At 38.8% G+C, this 10,759-nt stretch overlaps 1 protein-coding gene and 1 long non-coding RNA gene across 3 annotated transcripts in view; one reads left to right on the top strand and one right to left on the bottom strand.

Moving 5' to 3' along the window:
* Window positions 1-1,775: 1,775 nt before the first annotated feature.
* Window positions 1,776-2,928, bottom strand: LOC122069726. The gene is made up of 2 exons (XR_006137523.1): window positions 2,462-2,928; window positions 1,776-2,147 (listed from the first exon to the last, which is right to left on the bottom strand). It is a non-coding gene; the product is annotated as an uncharacterized LOC122069726 (long non-coding RNA).
* Window positions 2,929-4,090: 1,162 nt separating this feature from the next.
* The window catches only part of LOC122069725 (cytochrome c oxidase assembly protein COX11, mitochondrial), a 12,353-nt gene continuing 5,684 nt past the window's right edge, over window positions 4,091-10,759 (top strand). Inside the window, exons 1-6 of one of the 2 annotated variants that reach the window (XM_042633790.1) lie at window positions 4,091-4,161; window positions 4,245-4,329; window positions 4,419-4,770; window positions 4,871-4,923; window positions 9,212-9,284; window positions 9,374-9,478. In XM_042633790.1, coding sequence (XP_042489724.1) covers window positions 4,250-4,329; window positions 4,419-4,770; window positions 4,871-4,923; window positions 9,212-9,284; window positions 9,374-9,478 — 663 coding nt within the window. In that variant the 5' untranslated portion in view covers window positions 4,091-4,161; window positions 4,245-4,249. The other variant, XM_042633789.1, reaches the window with a different exon arrangement.

Consider the following 10,759-nt stretch of genomic DNA (forward strand, 5'->3'; position numbering starts at 1 on the left):
ATAAGCTCCAACCAAGTCGAATAAGAAGTTATTTATTAAAAATGGTACTCAATCTAAAGCCTAATCCATCACAACTCTTAGATTTACATGTTTGGGACCATGGTATTAAAGAAATCTTCTTACATTCTTTAGATTATCCTCTCTGAAAACCGAGCACTAGCGAAATTCAAGGTATAACAATTTGTCTTTGGGAGCACGAAACAAGGCACAAATAGGTTGGCATAGATCCAAGTACAAGTTTGATTAAGATTGATTTCCCTGCCTGGGAGAGCATGGAAGCCTTCCAAATTGCCATCTATTCTGAACTTTATGGACCTTAATAGTGAGAGGATGACGACATCGCAGTCATACCAAGCTGGATAGTGTATTTTTACGGAAAAATAATTTACTTTCATTACTATTTATGGTCAACCCATCAAGATCCTCAAAAGATGGAGGATTTCCTTGATGGTATTAATATCATCCATATTAGCTTAGCAAAATATGAATGTGTCATCGGTAAAAAAATAAATGTTTAATCTCTGAAGCAGATCTTGCAATTTTAATTCCTCAAAAAAAATTTAGGTCCTTATAAATAGCTAATAAAAGAAATAGACCTTCCCTTCCAAAGATAAAAAGATATAGACTTAGAGGCCATCCTTCACAGATCCCTCAAGATGGCTCAAAAGATAAAAAAGAAAAAATCAAAAGCTCCTCACTTTAGTTTGATTGAATAACTGATAAAAGAGGGCAAATAGCTGACAGGATCACACGAATGAATAAAGAAACCTAAGAATTCAAAAATAGAACAAATAAAACTCCACTTCGGACGATCATAAGCCTTAGATTCCCAACTTAACACTGCTTACCTCTGTTTAATCCTTATATTTTTCATTGAAGATTTCACGAGCGATAATTATTTTATCAATTCTTTTCCCACCCTTTATAAATGCAGATTGAAAAAGGTAAATAATTCTACCAATAGCCTTTGCAAACTTTTCGCTAAAAGTTTTGAGATTATGTTATATGCAGCAATACACAAACTTATAGGTTGAAACTCATCCGACTATTTTCATTATCTTTGTTTAGAACTAGACCTAACAATGTGTGATTAATACCAAAAAGTGACTTCCTTTTTTTTTTTTCGGTAATGAAAAAAGGGTGCTCCATGGTAGTGATCATAGCCCCAGGACAAGCCCCCGAATGGCAAGTGGACTCGAGTGGTGATGGGCTGATGGCATTTTCACCACTAGACTACCAACCCCATTGATAACACAACTTCCTTAACTTCCTCAATGTAGGGTAATGCTCATAAACAATCATTTTTAGATATGCTAACAATGGGCGAATATAGACACTCAACAAAACTATGATCTAAAGTATTACAAGTACTAAAAATGGAGATCAAATGCCAAGAACATACTCTAGCAATCTTATTAATCATAGATAAACTGACCATTTCTTATTAAAAATAAATAAATAAATAAACTGACCATTATTGTTCAGTAGGCCAAACTTATATTTTGTATTTCCCAATTTTTTGTCATTTTAGGAATGTTGGATAAGATTTCCGACCCCTCATTTAATTTTTAAGCTGTTTTAAATGTGTCTATATTAACGATGCAACCAGGCTAGGCTTTTTAAACCCAAACTCAGCCTGAGATTCCCAATGCTCCTCAGCTTAGATCCAACCCAACCCGAGGTCTGGTTGGGATATTTCAACCTAAACCTTAACCTACCAGGCTTAGGGCAGATCAAGCTTGGCCATGTATTTTGTCATTTTCTTACACAAAATTTCCTTTTAATCTGATTATGCATATGTTTAATATATTAAAATAAATATTGTATGTAAATTACATTCCTCTCCCCAAACTTTGGCTTAATATTAAGTTCCCACGAACTTTCATAAATATCAAGACCCTACCCTTCCTGGTAGATATCCCAGTCAAGTGATAACATCATCACTGAAGTGGCTAATTTTCTCCCCAAATTATCCTTGCATATGAATGAAATCTTAATCCCTAGCTCGCCGGTCAACAGTTGATTGCTGAAATCACTACTACCCACACTCCCTTCTGCTACCATAGTCGGTGCCCCTTCTTGATTGCTCCAATCCGCAGCCCTAACCCGCCGACCTGGGAGATAATGGTGGGCTTATGTGCTCCAATCTGGGAGATAATAATGGATCAAGCAATGTTGTAGTTGCCATTGTCATATCTATTCCAGAGATCATTTAAACAAAATTTTGGGCTCAATGAGACATCTAAACATGACATCGTCGAAAAAGATCACTATTTCCCCAATATCCATAGACCAAAATCATAAACACACAAATAATTTTCCCATTTTCGATTTGAAATCCCAAAAGACCCAAAAAATTAACCTACGCAATGCAAATTTCCAAAAGGATCAAAAGCCCATCAGCGAAACCACAATGAAAGATCTAATTGAAATCCATAGTAACAAATATTAAGTAATTTACCAGCAAACCTTGAGCTTGGAGGGTTCAATGGGAACATTTTCGCTGGTTATTGTCATCTTGAACAGCGCAAAGTACAGAGACAACCTCGAAAGCCGTCTGGACTCTGGATGCAACAAAGGAAAGGGAAGACGAACACTCTATGAATAGGGAAGTCGAGTCGATCCCTGAGTTTTCTTCCAGTACAGAAGGCTCTAATCCTGCTGCTTTCAGCGGATGGAGGATCCCATGGACGCCGTGCTGTGGTGATCCACAAGGGCTCAGAGTTGTCCACCCGATCGCCATTTCTCATCACTATCACATTTTGATGAAACTGATTGTGATCGTTCAACTGACTCTGATGCTTTTTCTGCTCGTCAGGTCGCCTTTCTTGCATTGCTTGCATATGTTCCAGCTCGAATTGTCCACAGAGAGCGGCAAATGGGACGTCGAAGGGTCAGTTGGTCTTTTTGCAGGCTAGTTTAACACCGGTATTCACTTTAGGGTCGTTTGATAGAATCTTCAAACTGAAGAACCGTGTTGATATATGAAAGTACGTAGGTGAACGTGATATTAAACCAAAGTTCAGGAAAGGGGAGTATAATTTCCTCTAAATTTAATTATAATACTTAATCCATGCCCTTTCTTGCAAACATTTGCATATATATATAACAAAAAAATGTGAAAGAATACATTTTTCTGTGCTAGTCTTCCTGAGGATTAGTCGAGGTGTGCGTAAACAAGCCCGGACACCTTGGTTAACAATATATATATATATATATATATAAAGATCTTCTCTTAACTAATGGTTTTTGGCATTTGGACATGACTCTTATAATATTGGAAATGGTATTTCCAACCTTCATCAATAAAAATGGAAAGTAACAATGAAATCACAGTGGTGGGTGAGGAAAAACTTTCACATATCGCAGTTATATAGTATCATAGGGTAGGGCTGGCCAAGCCTGGTCGGATTCAACCTATAACGAAACCCATGCTGAAATGCCTAGCCGAAGTCCTAAAATTTTTAGGTGGACTTCGAATGGGCGACCTTTTTTTTTTAGCCATGCCCATATAACCATCCTATCCCACTCCAATTGAATTGGATGCATGTGAGTTGATTTTCTAAAGTTTTAAGAAAAGACTGAGTTTTCGAGAGCCATGGATAATGAAAAAGGAATCCCAAGGATGTGGATCAGGTTCTTGTAGAAGGAAAAAATTTTGCTGCTGTTTGTGTTATAGCCAAGTAGCTACAACCCCATGGTAGTAGCTAAGGGAATGGAATCCCAAGGGCAGGTTTGAAAATACCCACATTGGGTGAATTTTTTCACCCCTACCCCTAAGATTCCATTCTCCTGGCTAGCACTAGGGGTTGCAACTACTTGGCTACAGCCTGGGTTGCAGCCAAGTTTAGTTCCTTGTATGAAAACCATTCTCATACAAGCTAATCCACACAAATGGAATCCACCACAGAGTTGATTTTGGGTGGATTCCATCTGTGCGAATCAATCCTGTACGAAAATGGTTCCCTATGAGGACTTGATATGCTCTCTTCACCTACACGCTGGCCATTGTTTAAAATTATAAGGAATAATTTGTGTGTTTTTGTGGGGGAAAAAAAAAACACGGTGAAGCGTTCACGTACGTCGAGCTGATTGAGAGAGAACTTTCTCTTTCGTCAAAATAAGAAACACAATACCAATGGAAGAGGTGTAGCCGTGTAGGTGAGCAGTCAGCTATCGAAGGCGCTCTCTCTCTCTCTTTGGTTCCAAATGCTACTGGGTGTTCTGACGTTCAATCTTTACAGGCGACATGATCTGGTCTAGGCTTTCTAGGAAGATCAATCTCTTGCCTTCCTTGAAGAATTTACGAGCTGCTCCCTTCGAGTTCAGGTAACTTGCTATTATGATTACCCTGAAGAAGAGAAATACTGAGAATCTAACCATTCAATACTTAAAATTTATTTTAATTCTCGTCTCAGTGAAGCTAGAGGAGATCTCCAATTGGCCAATTTCAGTAACAGAAGAACCCTTCATGGGTATCGTCGTCTGGCCGATTTCAATGACGGAAAAACTGCTCATGGGTATCGTCGTTCTCTGGTTTCTCAATTCAATCTCGCCTCCACATCTCGTAGTTTCGATGCATCCTCTTCATTAATTGGTTTTCGGCGGCTCTATGTCACTCAGACCGCAACAGAACGGAAATCAAATAAGATTCTAATCTATCTAACGGCACTGGTTTTTGCCATGGTGGGCGCTACTTATGCTGCTGTTCCTCTCTATAGAAGGTTTTGCCAAGCTACTGGGTATGGGGGTACTGTTCAACGACGCGAGGTATGATAGGATTTCTTGGGTTTTGTCTTCCTTCTAATACGAAGTTCGTTTAATTGTTCCTTTTGTTTCTCTCTCTTAAATCACCCTTCATCACTTGTAGAGTGTTGAGGAAAAGATTGCTCGGCATGCTAAAGATGGAACAACTACTGAGAGGTGTGTTTTTGGTAATCCTAAATGATTTTGCTTTTTCCCCAGCTGATGTTCTACTGTTCTCTGTATTTAGGAACAAATGATGGAACTAGGATTTTTCTATTATATTTTCCTTGGGCTAGTTTGCATTTATTTTCTGTGTTTTGTTTGTATTCTGGAGGATATAGGTTCAGGGAAGTGATTAAATGACTTGAGATTCCCTTGTCTTCCTGTGGTTTTTAATCACATTCAATGTGTGCTTTTGGATATCTTGGTATTCTGTTGCAGGGCTAGTTCTCAAAGTGGGAGGTTTCTTATGAATCTTTTCATGAATACAATATTTCAATGAGAACAATGATAGTATCTAAGGAAATTATTCAAGAAATAGTAATGTAAGGCTGAATACAAAGTCTCAACCCCAAGAAACACAACTCCAACACAGTACTGCTGATACACCTGAACAACAACAATAAAGAAGCCTCTCGGCTAGGGTAAATAGTATAGCAATAAAAATTAGACAACCCTCCAGTACTGATGAAATAGTCACACTACAATTAGTCACAGAAGACCTAATATGAGAATATAATTCCCAGAACACAGATCTAACAAACTGGACAGAATATAGAAATCTTATATCTGGGAAAATAGGACAGATTAGAGAAAACTTAAAACGTACAAACCACTTCCCAGCAAGGGCTGAAACTGAGGTTGAATGTAGTGGATGATAAGCCTAATAAAACCTCAAAGTCCCAGCCTGAGTTTCTAACTTTTTGGTAAACCCAGTCTGAGTTGATGGCTGATTGCAAATATCCTGAACTTCTTGAAAATCAGGGAACTCTAATGTAGAAAAATTGAGAACTCAACACTCAGGTCTTGATAGACCAAGGAAACGTGGTCGAGCGGTCCATGAATGGACCCTTTGAAGTCCTTAAAAGGTGGACTGAAGAAGGCCAAGGAACAGGGAAATATGGAGGTCGATCTCAGCCCAGAATTCTCCTTTCAAGGCTGTCACAGGTCCTTTTATGTCTCAGTACAGCAGCAGTAAGAAAGGTATGGTTTCTCCCTTGAAACAGCCTCCAAAACACAGCTTAATAGTCCTCTCAATACTCAGCAAACAGAAGAACTAGAAGAGGGAAGGTGGGGGAATCGATGGAGTGGATGGAAAGGGGGTGGCTATCTGAGGTGATGAGTCTCTCATCCTCAGCTCACTCAGCCGACCTCTTGGTCTCTCTCAGACGAGGTTTGGCAAGAAAACGTCCCAAAATTTTATTGATTTAAATTTTGAACAAGGCTTACAATTGATCCTCTTTATGTAGGCTTAGTTTGCCTTTACAAAATAGGAGACTGATACAAAAAAGCAAGTAACAGAAAACGAAACAAATAATAAAAGGAAACTAACAGGGAAAAGGAAACTACTTCCCAACTAAGACTTTCCTGAACTGAAAAAGTAGTTTGCTTGACAAGAAATAGGAACTAATTGGGAACAAATCAAGGCTTCTAGAAGAGCAGTGATCTTCTTTGTCTTTCTGCCCAAGTCCTAAGAATAAGACCAAAAAAAAAAAAAAAAAAAAAAAAAACCCTAAAACAGAATCGGTGGAAGGCTTTTCTGTAACGCCCCGGCCTCATTAAGCTTGCACAATATTGTCCTCTTTGGGCCATGGGCCTCAAGGCTTTAAAACGCGTTATGCCATGTTAAGGAGGCTAGAGGTTATTAACTAGCCCAGTAATCTCTCCCTAGGCGATGTGGGACTAAAGTTTGCATACCTTCACCGATCTCCCAAACCCCCTGGTACTTGCCGTATTCTTGGTGGGGATACCTCACCAATCTCCCAGGTGGGTCTGGTACTTGCTGTATTCTTGGGTCGTCACATTTTCTCTTCCTTGTTGGCCAAGTTTTGATTAGAGTCAAAATATGGTAGGAAGATTCTTGAAGCTTTTACTCGCTGGTCCAGCCTAGAACCAGTCTAGGATCAATTGGATTCTTGGGCTGGTTCTTTCTTCTAGTGTACCTCAAACTAGCCATGTGATCTACATCAAATAGAGATGTAGATTGGAAACTCACATGTCCAAGCTTGAAGAAAACCAATGACAGAATTTCAAAGTAGCACCGAGCAGGTGATAGCCATGGAATAACAGCAACAATATGGGATGGAAGAGATGGATCTTGATGCAATCTTAAATAGTTCAATAACCTAGGCACTTAATTTCTATTTTGGGTGTCCCAACCCAACCCCTCTATGTAGATTTAGTTTTGAATTCCAACTTGATCAATAAATAAACTATGACTGCTACTTTCCTTAGTTCTAGATTTAATAAAACAGAACTAGTTAAGAACTTAAACAAAAAGGAAAAGGAAATTGAAGGGAAACAAAAACCCAAAGATGGTCTGTTTGAGCCACTTTTGCTTCTGCTTTTTCAATTTCCTCCCCAGAAGGGATTGCTGTTTTTTATTGCTGTTTTTATTAGTTGGTGGATCATATTGACTAATATTTCCTTTTCAACCTTATCTGAGCATTGTACTATGCTACAATCTAGATTCTGGTTTCCCTATGGTCTCGTCATATGGCTTTTATCTAATTGGGATTTATGTTCACTGTGGTTTCAGGGCAACTATGCACTTATTGTCATTGGTGCCCCATCATGCAGATCACTTGCAATAATTAAATCTCAGTTTCTCCTTTATTTTATTTCCTGATTGAAATATAAATGGAGATATTTAAAATTTCACTGCACAGAATCTTCTTGAAAAATGGGAAGTTGGTGAGAAAATTCTTAATAAATTTTTTTTCAGAACAACTTGAGATTGAAATGAAAGCTCAAAGGTCTAAACTTTGATGATCCCTGCATCCTATTATAATTCTTTCACCAAATGGCTCTAGGAAGAAATATTTGGACAATCTTTACGAGTATTGAGGTACTAATATGTCATGTATTATAGTGCATTCCTAATGAGTATTGAAATGCTTATTTGTCATCATTACTTTACCAGAAAAAAAATGTCATCATTAGACATCCTTATGGTAGAGATTTAGTTTATGCCTTATCCAGGGGCTGTTCAAATGCTTGGAGTGTCCAAGTAACCTTTCATGTTCACGATAATACCAATGCTGGTTTCTGTTGATTTCTTATGTTTCGTTGAGCATCTAAAATATTATGTACTGTTCATTTATGGGCACTTGGGCACTTTGGAGGAGTCTCCAGACTCTGCATGGTAGTTGTCATGGCTCCAAGGTGGCCCACGGCAGTGACCAGCCACCAAGTGGCCTAGGTGAAGCCTTGGCAAGGCAAGTGCCATGTGTTATATCCCAGGCCTTATTTTTCAGTATACGTCAAACGTATATATGGAATATAGGATTACAAAACATCATATTTTATAGAAGCATATAATAATTGATAAGAAATGGATGAAATTTATAACATGCGGACAAGTTTATCAGGGTTTGGGTCTGTGCACTTTGGCACATAGGGCGAAGGGTTGCCTTGGACCTCAAGGGGTGCATTGCTGCCTAGGTGATGCCTTGACAACTCTGGCCTGCACTGCATTTTTGTCATACTACTTATCAGGCTTGCCTTCATTTTTTATGCTGACCTTTGGTTGAATCCTGAGTTTTTGTCTGTGCCAGCTCTAGGGTCTTTAAAGAAGGCTTGTTTGCTTTTGCTTGCCCTTGGAAACAAAAGAGTCGAGCTAAACTTGTGCTTGGTCGTGCACCAGGGATTCTGTAGCTTAGATTGTTATTGTAAATGGAAGAAGTACTAGTCTTGGATTGGCAGACACCAAATAAAAGATATTGAAAGGTCTAACAGATTAAAAAGCTCAGAATGATTATGTTGGATAAAATTTTACAAAAATCAGTCATTCTTTCTTCTCTAGGGTTCTTCTTTTGCTGGTTTCAGCAATTTTGAAACTCGAATCTCTTTGCTTCTCAAAGTCCAGTTGTTACTTGTGGATTTAATTAGGTGCCTGATTCCCAAGATCACTCGTCTCGAGGGATTTCTTAATAGAAGTTAGGTTTTCTCTCAATTTTGTTCTTTGAAGTTTTTGCAGGATTTTGTCCTGAAGAATTTAAAAATGACTTACTTTTGAGTTAATTCAGGTGAAAAGAGAGTAGCTGGATGAAAGTATGACCTTAAATAGAATGGAAACTCAATGTGGTTGGAATAAGCACTAGAGTGTAATGTTCTGTAATAGATAAAGCTTCCCATATATCTAAAGAAGTGTAAATTTGGGATAGGAAAATGGTCCCCTTTTAGATTTTCCTTCCTTCAAGAGAGTGACTAAATACCATTCTTGCTTGTACTTCAAATCTTACAGGGAGCTTGTGGTTCAGTTCAATGCTGATGTAGCTGATGGGATGCAATGGAAGTTTATTCCTACACAGAGAGAGGTCCCTGTTTTGTATTATCTCGTATCAACTGAAATGCCGTTGATCCATGTTGGTTAACCTCTGGAATGACTTTGTTTTATAATGTATAGGTAAGGGTCAAACCTGGAGAAAGTGCTCTTGCATTTTACATGGCAGAAAATTGTAGCTCAGCTCCTATAACGGGTGTTTCTACATACAATGTGACACCTATGAAGGTACTGACTTAAATCTCTTTGTTGAGTTTGACTCTTTAATCTCCTTTTTGAGTAGATTGAATTTTCTTTACAATTAAATTATTACATAAATAATGTCTTGTTCTATCAACTCTCAATTTTGGGTTGAATTTTTTTTTTTTTATACAGCCTGGCAAACTAACTTACCTTTGGAGGTATGACCCTTTTGTTGAGTCTAGCTGTGTCAACCTTGAGTTTAGGAACTATTCGCTGATGGTAAGAACCCAAGCTAGGATTCTGTCTGGAGTTCATGGATAGTAAGGTCAGACTGAGTTTGGCATGTTGAAAGACTCAATGGATAAAGCCCTGAATAAAGAACAAGAACTATAATCACTTTTTCTCCTTTTCGTACTAGAAGTTGATAACTACCATTGGACAAGGCAGGTTGTTGGGTAGAGACATCAACTTTTAAGATATCAACTAGTGAGGGGGGTTAATATTCTTCCACTCCCCTTTCTCCACCCGGGGTGGGGGGGGGGGCACAAGAGACTCTTGGAGAGGTTTCTAATTCTCTAGAACCTTTTTGATTGTGATTATGAAGGGACAAGAGTTGATGTAGATACAGTTGCACCTACCTGGTTGGACCAGCAGGACCGACTATGAAAGCCAAGGGCCAAGAAGAACCAGTCCAGCCTAGGTTTTTGATCCAACAAGGGCTGGTAGTAGTTAGTTTTACATTATGTCTTTTATTTGTCTTTGAGTAGAATACGTAGGAGGTAGAGAAGTAGGTTTATGTTTGGAGTCTAAGTAGGAGTTTATTTCAGTATTAGAGTCTAAGTAGGAGTAGTCTTTTATTTTCCATTTATATGCTTACATAACTCAATGTTTAATTTTTAGAGTAGTGAATTTGTGTGTGGTGTGTGATCCCCCTTCCCCCTTTTGTGCGATTTTCCCTCTTCTCCTTAAGGCTACTCCATCAATTTGGTATCAGAGTCGAAGGATCCCTTCCCTTGCTCTGCTGAAGCACAACTTCATCCCACAACCCATCCTTGTGACTCCCACACTACTCCTTGTAACTCCCTATTCTCCCCCATTCCCACTCCCTGCAACCCCCTATTTTCTCCCCCATTCCTTGTTTCGGCCCTACTGAGAACACCCCTCCATCGCTGTTCTCCATTCCCGTTCTCTGTTCTCACAGGGACTGGAAAAAAAAATAAAAAAAAGAGACAGTGGCAAGAGAAGAGAGAGTCGACAGAGAAGCCGGAAAAACCCCTACCGACCTCTTCTCAATCGAGCTCTCTGCAGGGTTCCCGTAGTGAAAAA

Source organism: Macadamia integrifolia, unplaced genomic scaffold (genome assembly GCF_013358625.1).
Source record: "Macadamia integrifolia cultivar HAES 741 unplaced genomic scaffold, SCU_Mint_v3 scaffold690, whole genome shotgun sequence".
Taxonomy (NCBI): domain Eukaryota; kingdom Viridiplantae; phylum Streptophyta; class Magnoliopsida; order Proteales; family Proteaceae; genus Macadamia; species Macadamia integrifolia.